The sequence below is a fragment of the Vicia villosa genome, linkage group LG3 (assembly GCF_029867415.1).
Source record: "Vicia villosa cultivar HV-30 ecotype Madison, WI linkage group LG3, Vvil1.0, whole genome shotgun sequence".
Taxonomy (NCBI): domain Eukaryota; kingdom Viridiplantae; phylum Streptophyta; class Magnoliopsida; order Fabales; family Fabaceae; genus Vicia; species Vicia villosa.
The window spans coordinates 69,289,538-69,312,490 of NC_081182.1; the positions used below are offsets into that span (position 1 = coordinate 69,289,538).

Consider the following 22,953-nt stretch of genomic DNA (forward strand, 5'->3'; position numbering starts at 1 on the left):
AGTTGCAAAGCAGTTTAGAAGCACAAGAGTTGCGTCTGACTGAGAGAACTTCTGAGAGAGAAGTTGAGCAAGCTCTGAAGGCTTCTTTTGTCAAGAAGGACCAGAAGCATAGACGTGGTGATAGATTCCAGAAGGAAGCCTCAACTTCTGATGAGAAGAGATATCAGAAGGGAAAGGATAAGAAGAAAGTTCAATGTTACTGTTGCAAACAGTTTGGCCATTTTGCTAGAGACTGTTTGGCAAACAAAGGAAGGAGATCAGAAGAAGCAAATATAGCCATGGGAGGATCAGATGATGAACCTGTGCTATTGATGGCTTTAGAGTCGGACAAAAGATGTTCGTCAGAATGGTGGTATATGGACACTGGGTGTTCAAATCACTTGACTGGAAACAAACAATGGCTGATAGACTTTGACTCTGAAAGGAGGACAAAGATCAGATGTGCTGATGATAAGTACCTATATGCAGAAGGTATGGGAAATGTCAAAGTCAAGGTGAAGAATGGAAAGACTGTTCTGATCAAAGACGCCTGGTATGTTCCTGGAATCAGAAGCAATCTGATGAGTGTAGGTCAGCTCATTGAGAAAGGTTTCTCAGTTGTTATGAAGAACAACCTCTTGAAGTTGTATGATTCCAATCAGAAGTTGATTATGCAATCTGAACAGGGAAGCAACAGAACATTCAAGGTGAATGTAGAAACAGCTGAAATAGAGTGTCTGAGTGCTGAAGGCTCAGAAGGTGATAGTAAGCTGTGGCACAAGAGGTTGGGACACTTGAACTATAGAAGTCTGGGGCATCTAAGTTCTAAGAAGCTCGTACGTGGCATTCCTAAGATTGTAAAGCCTGAGAAGTCATGTGAGGTATGCATGAAAGGCAAACAACCCAGATTGCCATTTGTATCAGAAGTTGCTCCAAGAGCAAAGCATGCTCTGGGAGTAGTGCACTCTGATGTGTGTGGACCATTTCCAGAACCTTCACTTGGAGGAAATAGGTATTTTGTGTCTTTTGTGGATGAGTTCACAAGAATGACGTGGGTAACTCTCATTAAGTTTAAGAATGAGGTGCTTACAGAATTCCAGAAGTTCAAGGTGAAGGCTGAGAAGCAGAGTGGTCTGAAGATAAAGATTCTCAGAACGGATGGTGGAGGCGAGTATAACTCTACAGAATTCCAGAAGTTCTGTGATGATAATGGAATTGAGCATGAAGTTACTGCTCCTTATACTCCTCAACACAATGGCCTTGCTGAACGTAGAAATCGTACTTTGCTTGATATGACGAGAAGTATGCTTAAAGAGAAGAAGCTTCCTCATAATCTATGGGGAGAAGCTGTTGCTACTGCAACATATGTGCTCAACAGGTGTCCAACGAAGAGGCTGAAGGAAATTGTTCCTTTAGAGAAGTGGACTAAGGAGAAACATAGTGTTAGTCATCTGAAGGTTTTTGGTTCTGTGTGTTACAAACACGTTCCAGAAGCTAGAAGGAAGAAGCTGGATGATAGGAGCAAAGTGATGTTATTGGTGGGGTACCACAGTACAGGTGCATACAAGCTCTATTGTCCAGAGACTAACAAAGTTGAAGTCAGCAGAGACGTCATTGTGAAGGAATCAGAAGTTTAGGATTAGGGAAAGTCTCAACCAACTTCTGATGTAGAGATAACTTTTGAAGAAAAGTTAGAGTCAGAAGATGAAGAATCTTCTGAAGACGAGTCAGAAGATGAAGCATTTTCTGAAGATGAGTCAGATGGAGAATCTGATTCTGATCCAGATTCTGATGATGATCCAGAGTCTGGTGGTAGTCATGATTCTGGAAGGGAAAACTCTGAAGACATAGGGTCTAGAGAACAAGCTTCTGGAGATGATCATGGAGGTGGTGACTCTGGAGTAGCTGACTCTGAAGTAGCTCAGCGACCACAAAGAGTCAGAACTATACCAAGAAGGTTTGCAGATTTTGACATGTTGCAAGACACAGAAGTTGACTCAGAAGGAGAGGTCATTCAGTGCACCATGTTAGTAGATTCTGAACCAATGAGTATAGAAGAAGCGCTCAAGAAGAAGGTCTGGCTGAATGCCATGAAAGAAGAACTTGAGGCTATAGAAAGAAACAAAACTTGGAAGCTGACAGAACTTCCGAAGAAGAAGAAAGCCATCAGCGTCAGATGGGTTTTCAAAGTAAAGCTGAAGCCAGATGGATCAGTTGGTAAACACAAAGCAAGGCTAGTGGCTAGAGGTTTTCTTCAGAAACCTGGACTAGATTACTTTGAGGTGTTTGCTCCTGTAGCTAGACATGAAACAATCAGACTGGTGATTGCGTTAGCTGCGAACAGAGGTTGGTCCTTGATGCATCTGGATGTAAAGTCTGCATTTCTGAACGGTCCATTACAGGAGGAGGTATATGTGTCACAACCCCCTGGCTTTGTGAAAAAGAATAAGGAAGGGATGGTGTACAAATTACACAAAGCTCTATATGGACTGAAGCAAGCGCCCAGAGCTTGGAATTTGAAGATTGATTCATTTTTCAAGAAGCAAGGGTTTCAGAAGTGTGAGATGGAATATGGAGTCTATGTGCAACATTCTGGAAGCAATATGATTCTGTTGTGTCTTTATGTTGATGACATATTGCTTACGGGGAGTTGTCCAGAAGATCTGATGAAGTTCAAGAAGGTGCTGATGAATGAGTTTGAGATTTCAGACCTTGGGAAAATGTCATATTTTCTAGGGATGGAGATTCTGTACTCAGAAGATGGTATCATTCTGCATCAGTTGAAGTATGAGTTAGAACTTCTGAAGAAATTCAAGTTGGAGAATTGCAAAGCTGTTGTTACACAGTCAGAAGTGAATCAGAAGTTGGACTCTGATTCTGAAGGTGAAGATGTTGATGCTACGGTATTCAAACAGCTGGTTGGTTCTCTAAGGTATTTGTGTAATACCAGGCCTGATATATGCTATGCAGTTGGATTGGTTAGTAGGTTCATGAGTAAACCTAAGTGGTCCCATTACCAAGCTGTTGTCAGAGTCTTGAGATATGTCAAGGGAACTCTGAAGTTTGGCACATTGTTTCCTTCTGGTAGAAAGGAAGAATCAGAGTTATTGAGTTATTCTGATTCTGATTGGTGTGGAGACAGAGTTGATAGAAGGAGTACTTCTGGATATTTGTTCATGTTTCTGGGAGGCCCTATCTCTTGGAGTTCCAAGAAGCAACCTGTTGTTGCTCTATCAACCTGTGAAGCTGAGTACATCGCAGGCGCTGTAGCTGCATGTCAAGCTGTGTGGCTTCTGAATCTTTTAGAAGATCTGAAGATTAGAGTGAAGAAGCCTCTGAAGCTGATGATTGATAACAAGTCTACAATCAATCTTGCCAAGAATCCGGTGTTACACGGAAGAAGCAAGCATATTGAGACTAAGTATCATTTCTTGAGAAGCCAAGTCCAGAATGGAACATTAGAAGTTGTGCATTGTAGCACCCAGAAGCAGTTGGCAGATGTTCTGACGAAGGCGATCAAGACGGATCAATTTCTGCTCTTGAGGGATGGAATTGGCGTTGTCAGCTTTGAGTGAAGAATATGAATTAAGGGATGGTATTGAAGAGTAATTCAATATTCAGAAGATGAGCATCAGAAGTTGTGATGTGGGCTGATCTTCTGATGGTTACTCAGAAGATGTCGTTGACCAGAAGATGTTATCTTCTGGGTCCCATTAGCTTAGTTGTTTAGTAGTAAGGGTACTTTAGTATTTTGTAGTACTGTACTGTTTGTACCTTAGACTTGTTCACTAAGTTTACTGTTTTAGGGCTTATGTGGCAAGATTTTCTTTTCTTATAAATAGCCTTGTAGTAGCTATCATTAATATAGAAGAATACAACATTTATTCTCTCATCTCTTTTGCGCCGTTATTCTATTATTCTCTTTGTCACCATCTTTATTCATTGTGCACCAACAGTAATAGAAGATTTTTAATTTCCTTAACTATCAACCAACCATTCACATTTTTTTTTTTAAATTCAATCATATTTTTTTTCAACATACTTTCTATTTAATAGAGGTGTTCGTGAAGAAGGAAGAAAATCTAACTGATGTATTTATGAAATTATTGTTTAGGTCATAGTTCAAGTACTACTTAGATTTGATTAAATTCTTGAAAAGTGGTTTAAGAATTAATTTAAAAAATTGTGGAGAGTAATCTTAAAAGATTCTAGCATAAAATTTGCCATAGTCTGTGTGCATTATGATTATGGGTCTGTTTGTTTCAGCTTTAAAAAAATAGATTTTTTTCTTTTTATTTTTGAAAATAGATTTTTCAAAATTGTTTTCTCACTACAAGGAATGTGCTTCCTAGCCACGTGAAATAGTGATGTGATTTTCACGTGTGTAAAATAAACCAGTTGTGACGTGTAAATCACGTCGCAAACTATTTATAATATTTAAAAATAAAAAGTAACATTAATTGATCGCGACTTTACGTGTCTATTAGTCGAGATAACTGCAAGTGCACAGTCGTGTCGTGTAGTTTTAAAAGATATCGAATCCACAGGGACTATAAATCGAACTACCGTTATCTAAAGTTACTATGTAAAGCTAAGGCTAATGATATTTGGGTTGTTTATAAAGAAATGAAAATAAACTCTTAATTCTAAGAATATAATTATAAATGGATATCAGTATGTAGTTCGTCTAAGTTAGATGATCCGAAGTTCCATTGGTCAGATTCTAATTAAATCAAAAATCTTTACTAACTATGTTATTTAAAAGTCCTCCTCTCAAACTCTCGCTCTATTGATTCAGACTACCATCCTAACTCATAATGTACGCTCTCGCCATCCCACCAGATTTAGAAACGCTTTTTGAAAATATCATATTTAATAAAATGCTCGGTTCATGAAGACGTTACCTACTTAAATCTCCTAGTCTCAAACTCTCACTCTGTTAACTCGGATCATGCTAGTATTCCCTAACGTACGCTCTCGCCATCTCGCGTCGGGTTTAAAAACACTTTTTGAAAGTAAATAAATTCTAATCAGTTTTAATACGCTTTCGTCATCCTTAAAACTAATGTCCTACGTCTACTATCCAGTTAAGAATCTCAAACTCTCGCAATGTTGACCTTAACCTTTATTAGTTCTAAAACCTCAAACTCTCGCTCTGTTGGTTTTATAACTTTATCAAATTAAATTAGACACAAAACCAGAAATGAGTGATTTTTAATAAAACATATTTAAGCCAATTTATTTTGGATCCCCACGGTTAAATTACTTTACATACCGACATCTAAATAAATTAGCCTGACATATTAATATGGTTAAACATGCATAAATAGATTCGGTTCATAATAAAAGGAATTTCAATTTCCACTCTTTTCTCACTAGAAATCTCTGCTGCTACGAATTCTACTCTCCAAAACCCCAAAAAATCAACTCTTACATATCAAAACATCATTTTAAGTCATAAATTTTCAGGTCCAATATCAGTATCATACTTCTATTTAAATACACATGTCAATTGCATCAATTACACAATAAATCAAACATCAATTTCAACATTTACCAACACATCAAGATTTCAATTTCTCACATAGACATAGATATTAAAGTATACAATCAAATCCCCAACATAACCTATCATCATACAATCCCTTATCATGAAAGAATCCCACCCTTACCTTGGATTTTCGATTGAAGCCAACTCTATCTTCAAACCTAGCTTTCTCCTATTCTCTTCTCTCTTCTCTTCTTTTCCCAATTTCACCAAATGAGCTTCTAACTCTCTATTCTCTAAAACCCTTGTTTTGTTAAACCCTTACTAACTCTCAAATTGCTAATGGGCTCTAATTAGCACCTCTCAATTACTAATTCTATAGGCCCACTAATCAATAACCTTACTAACTTATGTTATTTACTAATAATTCCCAATAAATAACACAAAATCAATTAAACACACAATTAACACATAATCAAATAAATGATTCACATAACACATATAAAATAAATAATTGAAATAAAAACGGGCGTTATAAATAGACTTTTTAAAGGAAGAGAAAGAAACACAAGATATTTGAATCAATTGAAATGTGTTAAAGATGAAGAAGGTGAAGTCTTGGTTCAATAAAATAACATAAAGAATAGGTGGAAGATTTATTTCTATAAATTATTCAATGAAGAACGTGATATCTCATTGGAAACTAACATGGTTGACATTAGAGAAAAAGATCCAAACTATAATTATTATAGTCAAATTCAAAAACAAGAGGTGAATAAAGCATTTAAAAGGATGAGTAACAATATTGTTGGAGTATGGAAAATTCTTGAAGATAAAGACATGGAGTGGCTCAACAAACTCTTTAAGAAAATTATGATGTCCAAGCAAATGTCGGATGAATGAAGAAGAAGTACTTTAGTTCCAATGTATAAGAATAAGGGGATGTACAAAATTGTTTAAATTATAAAAGGGATTAAACTTATAAGTCATACCATGAGATTATGGAAAAGAATGATTGAATGAAGACTAAGAAAAGAAATTCAAGTTAATGATAATAAATTGGTTTTAAGCCTTGGAGGCCAACCATGGAAGTGATCACTTTACTATGACGTGTGATGGAGCAACGTCGGATGGATCAACAAGACCTGTACTTAATTTTCATTGACTTGGAGAATGCGGTATATAGAGTTCCTAGAGAGATCTTTATTGAAATCCCTAGTGAAAAAAGGAGTTATGATTGCCTATGTTCGATTTATCCATGACATGTATGAAGGGGGTATCTACTAGTGTGCAAACACAAAGTGAAGAGAAGAATGATTCAACCCTAAACCCTTACATTTTTACTTTAATTTTATATGTATTCACGTAACACATCCAAGATCTAGTACCGAGATGTATGCTTTTTGCAAATGATATAATCCTACTTGAAGAGTCAAAGCAGAATTTAAATGAGAGGTTGTAGATGAGTCTTAGAAACATGTGGCTTGTGCTTTAGCAAAAGTAGAACAAAGTATATGGAAAGTAAGTTTAGCAAAAGGAGAAACATTTTTCTAACCTAGCGGTGAAAGTTATAGCCCATATCATACCACAAGTCACGTGTTTTAGTATCTTGGATCTGTTATACAAAATGATGGTGAAATATAGGAGAATATTAATTATCGAATTCAAGTCGGATGACTAAAATGGAGGAGAGCCTCAAAGATTTTATATGACACAAAAGTACCACTAAAGCTAAAATAAATTTTTTATCGAACATCGGTAAGACTTGCGATATTTCATGAGACAAAATGCTAAGCGATTTAGAATCGACACGGGAATAAAGTAAATGTAACAGAAAAAATATGTTGCATTGAATGTGTGATATTACTAGACGAAAGAATCAAATGATTAGAGATAGACAAACACGTTGTAAGAGAAATGGTCAGTTTTGACATCAAGTGGTTTCAGCCTTTTTCCCAATCGCAGGTGTGGAGAGGTGTGGAGGATTGAACTGTGATTCTTTCTACCAAGTCTACAATCAATCACCACTAGACCAACTAACAATTAGTTAGAAGACATAAACTTTGATATTACACTATAGTGAAATTTGATCCATGTAATCAAGCTAATTAAATGAGATAAAACTTCATTATTGCATTTTTATTCTTCATCAAAGTTGATTATGAAGATAATAAGCAATTCTCCATTGGACCATATAGATTGTTTTCAATATCATACAAGAGAGTGAGTGACACAAGAGTAAACACAACAATAATACTAAAAGAAAAAAACAAAAGACCAATCACAAAATAATATTAAAATGCCAAAACTTCTAAAATGGTGCAAGAAAATTCAAAGCTGAAAGAAGACTGAGTACAAAGTCTGTGAGTAGTCCACACGTTTTATGCCTATAAAAAATAAAACAAAATCATCTTAAACAACCATCCAGCACAACGATTTTTCAAACACAGATTCTTCCATTTCCCGTTCCACTTCCAATTAGCCTCAATGGCTAAAAACAACACTATCCCCCAAATCCTCTTACTCTTCTCATTCCTCTCTCTTCTTTTTTCCATTCATGCCAAACTCCTCCTCCACCCTTCCGACGCAAAAGCCCTCGCATCTCTCCAAAACAACTTCGGCCTCAAAACCAACACCACCAACCACCCGTGTAACACGGAGGGTGTGTTCTGCGAACGACGACTCGCCGCCAACGAAAGCTACTCCCTCCGAGTCACAAAACTCGTTTTCAAATCAAAGAAACTCATAGGCACTCTTTCACCATCCATTGGAAAACTAACAGAACTCAAAGAACTCTCTCTTTCAAACAACAAACTCGTTGACCGTATCCCTTCCTCCATAGTTGACTGCAGAAAACTCGAGATTCTTAATGTTGCTAATAATTTTTTCTCCGGCGAAGTTCCTAACGAATTCTCTTCTCTCGTCCGTCTTCGTTTTCTTGATATTTCTGGAAATAAACTCTCCGGAAACTTGAATTTTCTTCGCTATTTTCCGAATTTAGAAACTCTTTCCGTTGCAAACAATCACTTTACAGGAAGAGTTCCGGCTTCGGTTCGGTCTTTTCGTAATCTCAGACACTTTAACTTCTCTGGTAACGGTTTTCTCGAAGCCCTGCCGTTGAATCAGAAGCTTCTAGAATATGATAATACCAATACCGGGAATAAGCGGTATATCCTTGCTGAGAATTCGAATTCGAATTCAAATGGAACAAGGAGTCGTTCTCGTTCTAGTTCTAATTCTCCTGCTCCAGCACCTGGTCCTGCAGCAGTGGATCATCACCACAATCATAAGAACAGGAGGAAGCTTACTGGATGGATACTTGGATTCATTGCAGGAGCATTCGCTGGGATACTATCCGGTTTCGTGTTTTCATTGTTGTTTAAGTTGGCTTTGATTGTGATTAAAGGAAGAGGAAAAGGTTCTGGTCCTGCAATTTATAGTTCTTTGATTAAGAAAGCTGAGGATTTAGCTTTCTTGGAGAAAGAAGACGGTTTAGCTTCGTTGGAACTTATCGGAAGAGGTGGATGTGGCGAGGTTTACAAGGCCGAGTTACCAGGAAGTAATGGTAAGATGATTGCTATAAAGAAGATTATTCAGCCGTCGAAGGATGCAGCGGAGTTGGCTGAAGAAGATAGTAAGCTTCTGCATAAGAAGATGCGACAGATTAAGTCGGAGATTGATACTGTCGGTCAGATTCGTCATCGCAATCTTTTGCCTCTTTTGGCTCATGTTTCTAGACCTGATTGTCATTACCTTGTGTATGAGTTTATGAAGAATGGAAGTTTGCAGGATATGTTGAGCAAAGTTGAAAGAGGTGAAGCGGAGTTGGATTGGTTGACAAGGCATAGGATTGCACTTGGTATCGCGGAAGGGCTTGAATACCTTCACACGAGCCATAGTCCTCGCATTATTCATCGTGATCTCAAGCCTGCAAACATTCTTCTTGACGATGATATGGAAGCTAGGATTGCGGATTTTGGACTCGCGAAAGCAATGCCTGACGCGCAGACGCATATCAGTACTTCGAACGTAGCTGGCACGGTGGGATATATCGCGCCCGAGTATCATCAGATATTCAAATTCAGTGACAAGTGTGACATATTTAGCTTTGGTGTTATGCTTGGTGTTTTGGTGATAGGGAAGCTTCCATCTGATGATTTTTTTCAGAGTACTGATGAGATGAGTTTGGTTAAGTGGATGAGAAATGTGATGACTTCCGAAAATCCGAAGGACGCAATTGATGCAAAGCTCATTGGTAATGGTTATGAGGAGCAGATGCTTCTGGTTTTGAAGATTGCTTGCTTTTGCACCATGGATAATCCTAAAGAGAGGCCTGATAGTAAGAATGTCAGGATCATGTTGTTCCAAATCAAGCACTAGTTAATTTGATGAATATATGAAATAAAATGTATAATAATGTGTGATTAAGTGTGTCATTATAATAGTATTGTTGCATTACAACATGCTGAATTTCAAGAAAAGATAAAGTATAGATAGAATGAAATTCAGCATTGTGATTATGTATGTCTAATTGAATCTGTAACTATCTTGTTGCACTATGGTTCTGTATTGATCAAGTAAATAAAATACTTTCATGTTTTTACCATACTTTCCTTATGAGTATTTTTATTGATAACCATTTTCCATCATTAATTAAGAAAAGAAAAAGCAGCACTATCATTGCTAAGCATTGAATTTGGACAAAAGTGTGAATATGCAAAACTGAATACAAAGATACAATCTGTGTCAACAGTCAAAATGACAGAATACAATTCCAAAATTTTCTACTTCTTTTATTTTATATTTTCTTTATACAGTTTTTTCTTCACTCTTTATTCTATAAAATATTGCAATATGTATGCAAAGTCAACATGTTCATACTTCACACTAGTATTGAAGCAAGGACTAAATGTGTTTCTCATTTTCCTCCTTTGACAAAAACAAAGAGAAGTTTACAAGTGAGCTTCCTTGTATTTTGCATTGACTGCCTCAGAAATAATTGGCACTGCATTTACACTTAAAATGTACAACCAAGAGAGTTGCAACAACGGTCAAGCTTATTTGCATTTATTGACTGATAATACTAGAATTAAGAAGAGTTTGAAATTAATGAATGGTTGAGATTATTTACCTTCACTTGGTAACTCAGGTTACATAAAAAATTGTTATGTGACCCTTAACTGAAGAACTCCAAATTTCAAATTAGTTGTGAATTTGTTAGGATACTACTATAGCCTTAGTCAAAAGAGGGATGTGTTAGTAGGAAGTTACGCCATATGATGTATTTTGAAAATAACCACGTGGCTGATAAAGGAAACAGGGAGATGTCTTAACCTCTTTGAGGAACATATGCTCTGGATTGTTATTGACTTTGACTTATAATTTAGGGTTAAATATACAAAACCCCCTGAAATATTAACGAGATTAGGTTTTAGTCCCTGTAAAAAAAAATTTGATCCTCCGCTTAACTTATGTAGATTTCTTCACCAGACCCTTATTTGCCACTTGTGCATCCAGATTCCTCTAAGATTCTCCCTTATTTTTTAATGTGGAATTTTTGTTCTAAATTTGTACACCGTAGCATTTCCAACGTACACCATCGCCACCTACCTCTTCATGTTAAAGCCGCCATTCTTAGGGTTCCTCTTTCCCTTTTCCTTTCCTTCGTCTGCTGTACCTCATTGCCCCCCTTCGCCACCCACCACCCACCCTTTTCGTCGTCCAGTTTTAACACACAAACGTAAATCATCATCATGGGTAGCAAATCATCATATGTTGAAAACTCAGTTGGACGATTTCTGCCCACTTGTGGTTGTAACGAGGCTATGAAGATGTTTGTATCAAACACCATTGATAACCCTAAACGAAAATTCTAGAAATGCAGAAACTCTTTGGTAAGTGTTTGTATCAACTTATTATTTGTAGTTATTTCTTCATTTCTTTTATTCGAATTTATGTGACAACAATTTATGTAGAATGGTTGTGGTATGTTCTTGTGGGATGACGAGTTTGGTGAATTCAAGAGGACCGAGTTGATTCAATGCAGATGCTCTGAAATAACGAAAGATGTTATGAAGGAAATTTTGAAGGAGACTGTTAATGATTATTGGGGAGTACACACACGTTATGAGAAGACAATGAGATTAAAGAAAAAACTTGCAATGGAGAAGAAGAAGAGCTATATCATGATGGTTGCACTTGCTATATCTTGGATGTTTTTTTCACTAATTTACAAGTATATGTAATTTAGGTTAAGGAAGCGTGTCTTGTGTGTACTTGAATCAGTGTGTGTAATTTAGGTTAAGAGAAAGTGTATCTTGGTTGATCAGTTTGAATGGAAAGTGTTTCTTGTTTTGGTTCAATAGAAAGTCTGTTATTTAAATTTCTTCATATTCAACTGAAATTATTGGATTATGCAGCTATATAAGTTCAAACAACATCAAATGAAGGAAACATATATAACATTGCACTAAATATTATAGGTCTGTTTCACAAGATACCATTCCACTACATGTTATAGGTCTGTTCCAACATAATCAAGTGAAAGACATAAGATACCATTACATAGAGATGTCATTACATGTTATAGGTCATCACAAAATAACAGGTTGCCACAAAATAAGTTACACAAAATAAGAAGTTTCTGACAATTACACAATAAAACACATGAGCCCTACTTAATCAATTTCTGATCTTTTTGTTCTTCCATTTCTTCAAATACCTAGTGGACACTCCCATGTTAGAGTCAGGAGCACTTGATGTTTCTGCAGGCTCTGTTATGGTAATTGGTTGGTCAACTGAACTTGGACCTGTAATTGGCTTCTTGAACTAGTTCAATTTAACTCTTTCACTCCTCCTTATCTTTAATCCATGGTGAGGTTTGCCTGCTTTCCTTTTTTTGGGCTGAGGTTGACTTGTGTCTACAACACATGATTGAGTTTGACTCTGCACAACTTCTTCATGAATGTTATCAGTTTGCATATTAGTTGGCTCCACATTTTGAACATGTGCTGGCTCCACATTAGTTGGCTCCACATTTTGAACATTTGCTGGCTCCATAACTTGAAGAATATTCTCAGTCTGCACATTAGCTGGCTGAGACTGTGCATCGGTTGGCTCCTCTACAGCTGTAGCCTTCTTCCGAGCTTTTACCTTTCTCTACACAACAGTCATAAACAAAGAAAATTAGACAATGAATAGAAGTAGAAATCAACCTTACTGAAAACATAACAAATCTTACATTTCTTTTGAGTGCAGCAGGGTCCTGAGTGAGGCTCTTGCATCTCAAAGCATTGTGTCCAAATTGATCACATTTAGTACATTTGTATGTAACCCCAGGCCTTCTTTTCCTAGCACCTTCCTCACCACTTTCTCGAATCCTCACCTTTTTAGGTCTACCTATTCATTAGATACTTCCTAATCTACTCACAAATAGTAAGAATTGGTTTGTCCCTAGCAACTAAAATTGTAGCATTAAAAGACTCAGAGATATTGTTCATCAATACATCACACTTATGATAGAAACTAAATGCATGCTTACACCAACACTTTGTAGGCACAGCCATCAACCAAGTCCATGCATTCAAATCAACCCTCTTTAGCTCATTCATCTTCTATACCCAAGCTTGATGGTATGTAGCCTTAGCAGCTCCCATCATCAAATCCCTTATTAGGGTGCCACCACCAAACTTCTTCTTGAAATTGACATACAAGTGTCTGAGACAAAGTCTATGTTCAATCTTCTCAAACATCTCCTCAAACACAACAACCAGACCCTGTAAATTAAAGTACAACTCAATATATAAACAACACAATAATTATAAACAAATCTTATGTGACATATCTTATATAAACATACACAACAACCATAATAAATATAAACAACACAATAATTATGTAACAAATCTTAAAACCATCACCTTTTATTGATCAGAGATAAAAACATATCTTTTGTCTTGACCAATATCCTCCATCAAGAGTTGAATGAACCATCTCCAACTTTCTTTAGTCTCAGTTTCAACCACACCAAAAGCCAAGAGGAAGTATTGATCATTTGGATCCCTTCCAACTGCAATTAGAAGTTGACCACCATACTTGGTTTTCAAGTGACATCCATCAACCCCTATAAAAGGCCTACATCCATTGATGAACCCTTTCTTGCAGCCATCAAAACAGAAGTAGAAAGATTCAAATCTAGGTTGGATAGTTGGACTTAGCCTTTCCACATTTATCTTCACAGTATTGCCACCATTAACTCTTTTTAATTCAGCTGCATACCTCCATAGAGCAGAATATTGCATATCAGCATCTCCCTCAATTATCCTTTTTTCCAACAACTTAGCCTTCCATGCTCTTGCAACAGTAATAACAACAGAATAGGTCGTATAGTATCTTGCATTATGTCCCTAATTCTAACAATTTCACTTGTTTGCATTCTCTTAACTACATGCTTAGCCACCTACCTTGAGTTTTCAAATCTATTGTTTAAAACCCTAGCACATGAGTGGCTGTTTACAAGTGTTTTATTAGCAAACGTATGCTTGTGGTCCACTTTGAAACATAAAACCAAAAAACCACATTTAGCCTTGCACTCTACCCTGACCCTATAACTTTCATTTTTCACAAATGTAACTTCCCTTCCATTTAGAACCGACCACTCACGTATTACCTCTTTAAAGTCAACAAGTGTATTAAATTCCATACCCCACTTAAACTTAAAGTCCTTGGAAAGGTGCTCTTTCCTATATTTTTTATACTTGGGCTTATCCTCATCACAAGACTCGTCTAAATCAGATGAGTTCAGCTCATCACTAACATAAGCATCTTCTTCACATTTCTTGTCGGACATTGTCAAAAGTCCAGAAACTACCCCCTCTTCCCTTATTGGCAAGGTTACATCAATCCCCTAAAATCCATCTAAAAGTGCAGTGTCTTTGTCGTCTTCACTATCATCCAAACCTTCAACCCCTTCATCTCCTAATTCATCAACATCGGTCACTCCATTCACACAAACAGGTTCCCTAACATGTATTTCTATGTTTTCAACACCATGTTCCAGAAATAAGTCTCCATCAATACCCATTGCACAAAAATATGAAGCAAAATCATAGCACCAGTCAGCGTTTCTAATATAAAAACCCTCTTGTATTTCCAAAATCTTTGTCCATATATACCCTATAGCTTCCTTTCTTGTACCCCAACGTATTCACTAACTTCTCAACAGTGTCCATTGTCCAGTTTTCTATGTGTAACCCAGACACAGTTGAATAAACCCCCTATATAGATTATCTTATCCCTGTTTAAACTAATAAACTCACCCTATGGTGAAAAGTCACGTTAAAGTGTTGCATACCTTCGTTTAAACATTCAAATAAAAAACCCTAACAGAAGAAAAGCGAAGAAGAGGGAGGAGATGAAGAAGATAAAGTCATTTACGAAGAAGAACTTGATTTTCACTTACCTCAGACATCGTTGCACCGTCGTCCCTTACACAAAGCCGTCGTCCACTTGCTACAGCTGCCTTCCTTACACCGTCGTTCCTTGCTAACAATGGATTTTGAAAAACTAACCCAAATTTTTACAAGGGGTTAAAAAAGAATGAATTTAACCTATTCCAACATGTCATGTCATTTTTACATTCCATGCCACATATTACAATTTCTAATTCCACATATACATTTTCATTTATTTAAATAAAATATGACTGAACAAGTGGCAGCTGAGGGTGTTTTCACATGGAATCTACGCAAGTTAGGGGGGTCATAAAAGAAAACTTTACCAGGGGCTAAAATCAAATTTCGCTAACATTACAGGGGGATTTATATATTTAACCCTATAATTTATCAAGGGATCGGTAGTAAATCAAATTATGCATATGTTTGTGTTCTGTTCTATCCATCGGTCAAACATGCTATTGTTCATGCCATCGAAAATCGAAGAGAGGCTTACAATGGTTGAGTCGGACATGTTCTATCAATTCATCGATTCAATTTGTGGAAGCATTTCGTAGAGTATTAGTGTATGTATATTGTATTGGGTCGGACCATATTTGTTATTGAGCTTTTGCTTGTAAAGATCTTTTGCTTATTGTTCATACTGTAGTATAGGATATGATATATGTTGATAAGCAAAGTCAATTTAGCTCTTATGCATTGTAACTGATTGTAACAAAAATCTGGAATATTCATCTTTTTCTAGTTATGAGATTGCAGAGCTTCTCAAACTCTATTATGGTATCAATCGCTGCAGTTCCAACCAAACTTTCGTTGCTAACATCTTTCATTGATCAATTTAGTTGAAGCTTCATCTTGAAGCTCATCTCCTCTCACTTCACTGAACGATTCTTTCTGTTACAAGAGTTCGTTACACAACTTCTAAGAAGCGTCAATCATGGATGCATCACCGAAAAACTCCGATTTGCAATCACCAAATGCGGTAACAAAGTTATCGCCAATTCAATTATTGAGATGATGGCCACAAGAATGATGGAAAAATTTCAAAATTATTGGAGTGGTGTTCATGATATGATGGGAGTTGCTTGTAATATTAAGATGTTGAATACTATGTTAAGATGTTTGTGATTGAATTTCCTTGGAGACTATGTTAAAACCTTAATTTTAATTGTAATTTCTTTGAGAGACCTTAATGAAATTTTGTGTTTCAAATTTCAATGTTGCTGACTTGCTGTTGTATTATTTTTTTGTTTTTTACTACGGGTTCGGGTTTGAGTGAAAAAACTCAAACCCAATAGGTGCAGGCATGGGTGTTATTTTTCCACCCGAATAGCTTTTGAGTTTGAGTGCAGGTGCGGATTTAGGTAGTGTGAAACCCGCACCCGACCCTACCCCAGAGATGGACCTACCTTTACTAGTGTGTGGGTTGATGCCCCCACTCAAATTTTGATTCCTAGGCATAACTTGTCATAGTGTCTATAATAGTTTTAAACTTAAAGCACTTTCATACCAATATTTGGACAAGAATGGAATATCAATCACGACAGTAATAATAAAATTCAATATACATATATACTATCTTTGAAACAATGCAATGAAGTTGATTATTATGTTTAATACTTTATACATAATTTAAACTTTAATAATTTTATGTTATAAAATGTGTTGGTATATTTTTATGTTTTATTAATATTAAAGAGATTATTCACTGTGTAAATATTTACATGTGTATTTAATTAAGTAATACAAAAGTGCTATTTTTAATAGATTACTTAAAATATATTTCTGGTATAATCAGACATCAGCAACTGCAGAGATTAATTCTTTGATTCTTGTAAGAATCGTTTTTACTATATAAATCTTTTGTGCCCATCACTAAATGCCCCCACAACTTAAAATGTATGGGTCCGTCCTTGCCCTACTCGTTGCCATTCCTACGTGTTACACAATAACAAATGAAAATATTCCTAATTTATTATTGTAAAAAAAATAGAATATATTCAACATTAGCATAGTGTATCTATATATAGTAAAGATCCAAAAGATAACTAACTGTTTGTTACTACAACAGAAAACAGGGTAATAAGTAGTAAGTTGGAGTCCTATTAAGTAAAGCAGTCTCAATTATAGATGCTCTTAAACTTAGCTCAACGTTCCTGAATTTTGAGATATACTTTATTTACGGAGTAGGAGTAGGAGACTCAAAAAAGTTAACCAATAAATTAGAAACAATAATATAACCTAAAAAAAAAAACATGAGAAATTCTATAAATATGCAACATGTAACAAACACAACTTTCCACCAAAAATACAATATAGAACTAGATCTGGATTCTTTTACCTACAATGTCTTTTTCACAGAAAATCATTGTTATGATAGTTGTTTTGGCCATGATGACATGCATCCCTGCCACAGCCAGCACCGTAGAGCACTGTCTACGGCTGAAACTAAATCCATCACCACCTCCACCACCGAATGCGGTCCCAGGATACCATTCAGCATTTGATCTGAGTCGCATGGTTTGCAGGGACGTTTTTCGGGAAGTAGGACATTCAATGCGATCAACAGGAAAATTGCCTTGGGTTTATTTGGGTGCCCTATGTAACATCTTTGGTGACAATGAGCAGAAGATTGAACGTTATGTTAAAGATACCTTCAACCCTCTTGAATTTTATAGACTAATTGATGATCGATCTTGTGCTGTTGTTAGGAAGAAACTGCACCCTATATCACCTAAGCATTTTCCTAAGCTATAGATTGTTAGCATATATGTTGTTAGTTAGCGTTGTTTAAATTCAACCTTCATATCGGATTTGTTATTGAACAATTGAAATTGAGTCATAATTTATAAGAATTGGTAACTTCTGAGTCTGTTGTTTGGAGAAATAGATCTTATCTCTATATATTATGCTTGCAGATGATGTCATATATGTTATATCAAATTGAAAGATTTATTTCTTTGTGCAATATAAGCATAAATATCCAAATATTGCTTTAGCATCAAATTCAAGATTCAAATATTACAATAACATAAGGTAGTAATACTATTTGCATCATATTAATAAACAACATCCAACTTTATTTTATTTGAAAGTAGTATTTAAAGTTCATCTTTAATAGACGATGAAGGTCCTTTTGGATTTTCGGAGGAATTTTTGATTGGATAAGAAGCCTCCATAGCTATGCCACAAAGTCCCTCCTTGTCAGATACATTTCTTTCCATTCTGATATAACCTTGTTCTCCCCATTCAGCTCCCCATGAGTTTCTCACAATCCAGTAATTAGTTCCATCAACAGTTACCCCATATCCCACTATTGCCACACCATGATCTAGCTCTTTTCCACATTCACCAGTAAATACTCCCTGTTATTGTATATTCATACAAATTTAAAATACACATTAGTTTCAAAATTGAATACTAAAATTTTGAAATTAAGCTGAGGCTAAAAAATGCCTCATAATATCACTACTCCCTTATTTACCTCAGAATAGAACTGGAAATCAGATCCTCCGGCATCTATGGCCACAGAAACAGGCTGGTTGGCAACAGCTTTGAGCAATGCATCTTCGTCGTTTTCCGGAACAGTTTCATGGCCATCAATTGACACAGCTGGGACATTCTCCTGCAACATGAATGGTGTTTGCATCTTAAAGTCATCTGAAAAATTATATTGGATTTTTTTAATAAAAGTTTAGTATAATATTCACCTTTGATGTATCACATGATCCATCATTTGCTGTGTAAGGGTAATAGCTTTCTGTTGTTAAGCCACCTTTCTGCTTGATGTATTCAAAAGCATATTCCATTAGTCCACCATTGCATCCTTGATTTTGTTCAGTGTCACAATCTATAAGCTCTTGTTCAGATAAGGCCACTAGCTTATTTGTCCTGATTTGGTTAATTCCTTCAACAGCTACAACCGTTGAAAAAGCCCAGCAACTACCTATACAAATCATTAGTGACAAATAACAATGTCATTAAAAGATATAATACAAAATAATCAATAATAACCATTTGAAAACAAATTCCTTGTAGTCGCGAATCTTATATGTATGCAGAGGACCTTCGAGAACTTAAGAAGGTCTTGTTAGCGAAACTAAATAACAACTATACAATTACTTACCACATTGGCCTTGATCCTTGACATCAGTGACGGCGCCTTTCTTCCTCCAATCAACGGATGTAGGAGCTTTGTTAAAATTCTCATACATGAATGTTCCATTTCCACGTGATGTTCCACGGAACATTCTATGGTGATTAACCTTTGATCCAGCATAAATAGTCCTAAATTCATGGTTGGTCAAGTCAGCAAACTTGTTAAGTTTCAACTTGTAAGGCTTATCCAACTTGTTAGTGTTGTGGACATGCATCACATTTGTTTTGAACACGTTAAATCGCTTGTGTTTATCACCGAGGTTTCGAGACACCGTGTGGTAACTCCTCCATCGCTCGTATAAGTCCCACAAGCTTTCGTCCGAGGACAAATCTTTGTCATGGAAATCAAAGCTCTCGGATATTTCGAGAACCAGAGAAATGGAGAGAACAATGAACAATAGCTTCTTAATTGCCATGTTTCTTAGTTAATTGAATGGAAGTTTGATGAATGAGAAAAAGAGGAGAGGATGATTTATATAGGGGTTTGGAGAATAAAGAATGTGAGGAAGTAAAAGGTTTCTTAAGGGAATGAACAATGAGCAATGATGGATGTGATATAATAGGATAAGATTGTGTTGTTCATGTATGGAAGCAAAGGGTTCAATGAGGGAAAACAAGGAAATTTAATTTTATTCTTTTTTTTAAGGATTATCAATTGATGATGACAAGGTGTTTGTTATTTTGTTTTTGTGGCATTGCATGGTTTATGTTATTGTATGCTTGAAGAATCATCTTTCTGTTGCATGCTGATTACGTTATTGCATTAATGAGTAACATGGTGAAAGGGAGAGGAATGTGATCAATTGCGTTTGATTTTGAACTTCTTTGTGTATTACTACAAATTATTGAATAACTGTTGTTTTTATATGTACTATGAGTTATAGCTGACGCAATTACTTTTGGAAGGGTTTGTAAAAGATGTTACATCATACATAAAAAGTGCACCAATCTATTTTCATTTTTTAATGTTGAAACCTCTTTGGGAATGGTTTTTAACATAGAGATTGCTCTTCTCAGTTATAATAAATTTTAATGGTAAAGAGTCACCTTTAAAAAATTCTAAATGCATTTAAAAAAATACAGAAGTTAACTTCTGGACCTCTCATACACACCAAAATTCTTAAATTAGTTTTCCTCATTTTACTAAAAAAATAATATGAAAGTTCAAGCATTACCTTTACATTATCAATGCTCTTATTTAAATAATCACTTTATAAATAACTTTTGAATGAGTAGAAAAGCAATTGATTTAGTCACAATATCAAATGGAAACAAATGACCATAGTTAACATTTTTTATATTCTTTTAATATTTTTCTCCTTTTTCAAGTAACCTTTCTTTCTTTTTACTTCTCTATTTTATTTTATTTTATTTTAGTGTTGTAATCTTTATCTTCTCTTCTCTAGTTTTTTTTTTTTTTCAATTGATTGAGTTGGAGAGAGATAATGAGTTCAAACATGAATTCTTAATTTGTAAAAAAGATATAATATCTTTTTCTTTAAAACATAGTATTATGTAAATATTGTTTTAATTGTATAAAGAAATTATACAAATGATCATTAATTAGTGTTTATTTAAAATAATGGCTAGTAATTGATTTTAAATTTTGTAATTGGCCAGGTGTAAAAAAAATTTTATTAAGTATTTAAATATAAACTAATTAAAAAAAGAATATAAATAAGATAAATACAAAATTATTTATTAAAACGTCTTTTTTACAATTTACAACGGGTCTTCTAACTCTAAGGTGTTGTTTTCTAAGACAAATAAAATAACAACAAAAAGTGAGAGAAATAGATTCTACATCTATGATTGAACAAAACTTAATTTTCTACATGGACCTCCATACCATTTAGTATGACCATATATATATATATATATATATATATATATATATATATATATATATATATATATATATATATATATATATATATATATAGGTCACTATTTTTCTATGAGTTGGTTTGATCCCTCAAACACTTAGTATGCGAAAATACTTTCTACCTCGAACGAATGTATTTTTGCAAATCTCTCAATTTTTCGATGTGAAGAATTATGATAAGTGGTGTAAACAGATTAAGGTGTTGTTTGGTTATCAAGATGTTCTTAAAGTGATCAAGAATGATATTAATTTACTTGTAGAAGGTCCAATTGTTGCACAAAGTACTACACACAAGGAGTAGAAGACGAAAGATTTCAAATTTTTGTATCTCATACATCAATGTGTTGATGCTGATAATTTTAAGAAGATTGGTGACTATACATCCTCAAAGTAAGCTTAGGAAATCTTGGAGAAAACTTATGCATGAGCTGATAAGGAAAAGGTGATGATGTTACAAACTCACAAGACGCCGATAGAGTTAATTCAAATGGAGGAGAAGGAAACCAATAGTGAATTTACTACAAGAATCACAAGATTGGTGATTCAAGTCAAAGCGTGCGGAGAGACAATCATAAAACAACATGTGGTTGGTAAAATCTTGAGATCGTTGATGTCAAAATTTGATAATCTAGTGGTTTCTATTGAAGAGTCCAAGAATATTTCAACCATGAGCAAATAAGAGTTGCAAAGTTCCCTTGAGGCTCATGAGAAAAGAATGGAGGAGAGTTATGTTGACAAAGCAAATGCCGAAGTTGCTTTCCAAGCTTGTTTTGTTGGAAAGGACAAGAAAATGAATGGAAAGTGGTTAGTGAATAGAAGTAGATGAAACTACCACAACAATGGTGGAAGAGACTCCCAAAAGGGTGAAAGCAGCTGAAACAGAGGTAATGGTTCAAATAATTACAAAGTTGGCATTAATATAGGAAGAGGACGAAGATGGAAGAATGACAAGAACAATGTCCAATATTACAATTATCAAAAGCTTGGACATTTTTCCCGCGAATGTCATGCCAAAAAGAATGATCCACGAGAAGCTAAAGCAAAGTTGCAAGGAAAGAAGATGATGAGAGCACATTGTTAATGGTGATTTTTGAAGAAAAAAACAACACACAAAAATAAAACCTAAATTGGGTACAATCGCTTGAAAATGTGACTATGACTACACGAGAGATGCATAATGCAGCGATCAATGGTACCTTGACTTTGGGTGTTCAGTGCACATGACGGGAATGAAAGATTGGTTTGTTAAGATCAATCAAACATTGAAGAACAAGGTGAAATTCGGAGATGATAGCACACTTGCAGTATATGGTATTGGCGATGTATCAATCAAGAGGAAAAATAGTGAGTATTCCTTGATTAAAGATGTGTTGTATATTTCGGGAGTCAAGTATAATTTTGTAAGCATTGGTCAATTGCTTAAAAAGAATTACAATATTCATATAGAAAATAAAATGTTGAAAGTTATGGATGCAAATGAGAGTTTGATCCTAAAGACCCCTATGACTCATAATAGAACTTTCAAAGTTGAATTTAAAGTAATGGAGCAAAGGTGTCTTTCAACGGTTGTGAGTAGAGAAGAATGGATATGAAACTATTTACTTGGGTATTTGAATTTCAAGGACTTTAATTTTATTTGAGCATAGGTGTCTTGATGAAGGACATCGTAATGGTTTGAGTATTTATCCTGGAGCTACCAAGATGTATCAAGATTTGAGGAAACTATTTTGGTGGTCTGGTATGAAGAATGATATTGCGTAAAATGGGTATTCTTGTTTAATTTGTCAGAAGTCGAAGATTGAACATCAGAAACTATCTTGTTTGTTGCAACCGTTATTCATTCCTAAGTGGAAATGAGATAGTATTTCCATGGATTTTGTGTCAGGTTTGCCTAAGACACAGAGTAATTGTAATGTGATTTGGGTTATTACGAATAGATTGATGAAATTTGCTCACTTTATTCTAATTAGGATGGATTATACGATGGAGAG

At 35.3% G+C, this 22,953-nt stretch overlaps 3 protein-coding genes across 3 annotated transcripts; 2 read left to right on the forward strand and 1 right to left on the reverse strand.

Annotated features, from left to right (window-relative positions):
• Positions 1 to 7,815: 7,815 nt before the first annotated feature.
• LOC131656050 (leucine-rich repeat receptor-like serine/threonine/tyrosine-protein kinase SOBIR1) lies at positions 7,816 to 10,081 on the forward strand. Its single transcript, XM_058925835.1, has one exon. It carries the CDS (start codon positions 7,955 to 7,957, stop codon positions 9,845 to 9,847), a length of 1,893 nt encoding a protein of 630 aa, XP_058781818.1. The 5' UTR covers positions 7,816 to 7,954; the 3' UTR covers positions 9,848 to 10,081.
• Positions 10,082 to 17,215: 7,134 nt separating this feature from the next.
• Positions 17,216 to 17,833, forward strand: LOC131661798 (uncharacterized). The gene has a single exon (XM_058931433.1). It carries the CDS (start codon positions 17,266 to 17,268, stop codon positions 17,674 to 17,676), a length of 411 nt encoding a protein of 136 aa, XP_058787416.1. The 5' UTR covers positions 17,216 to 17,265; the 3' UTR covers positions 17,677 to 17,833.
• Positions 17,834 to 17,899: 66 nt separating this feature from the next.
• Positions 17,900 to 19,826, reverse strand: LOC131661797 (vignain-like). The gene is made up of 4 exons (XM_058931432.1): positions 19,046 to 19,826; positions 18,630 to 18,865; positions 18,404 to 18,544; positions 17,900 to 18,284 (listed from the first exon to the last, which is right to left on the reverse strand). The coding sequence occupies exons 1-4, from the start codon at positions 19,491 to 19,493 to the stop codon at positions 18,021 to 18,023; spliced, it is 1,089 nt and encodes a 362-aa protein (XP_058787415.1). The 5' UTR covers positions 19,494 to 19,826; the 3' UTR covers positions 17,900 to 18,020.
• Positions 19,827 to 22,953: the final 3,127 nt, after the last annotated feature.

Bases quoted from the DNA above. Each gene is read 5' to 3' on its own strand.
- LOC131656050 (XM_058925835.1), top strand. From the start codon at position 7,955: ATGGCTAAAAACAACACTATCCCCCAAATCCTCTTACTCTTCTCATTC.
- LOC131661798 (XM_058931433.1), top strand. From the start codon at position 17,266: ATGTCTTTTTCACAGAAAATCATTGTTATGATAGTTGTTTTGGCCATG.
- LOC131661797 (XM_058931432.1), bottom strand. From the start codon at position 19,493: ATGGCAATTAAGAAGCTATTGTTCATTGTTCTCTCCATTTCTCTGGTT. The intron at 18,866-19,045 runs GTAAGTAATTGT...TGATTTGTATAG, and splicing joins CAAGGATCAAGGCCAATGTG to GTAGTTGCTGGGCTTTTTCA. The intron at 18,285-18,403 runs GTAAATAAGGGA...ATACAATAACAG, and splicing joins ATTTCCAGTTCTATTCTGAG to GGAGTATTTACTGGTGAATG.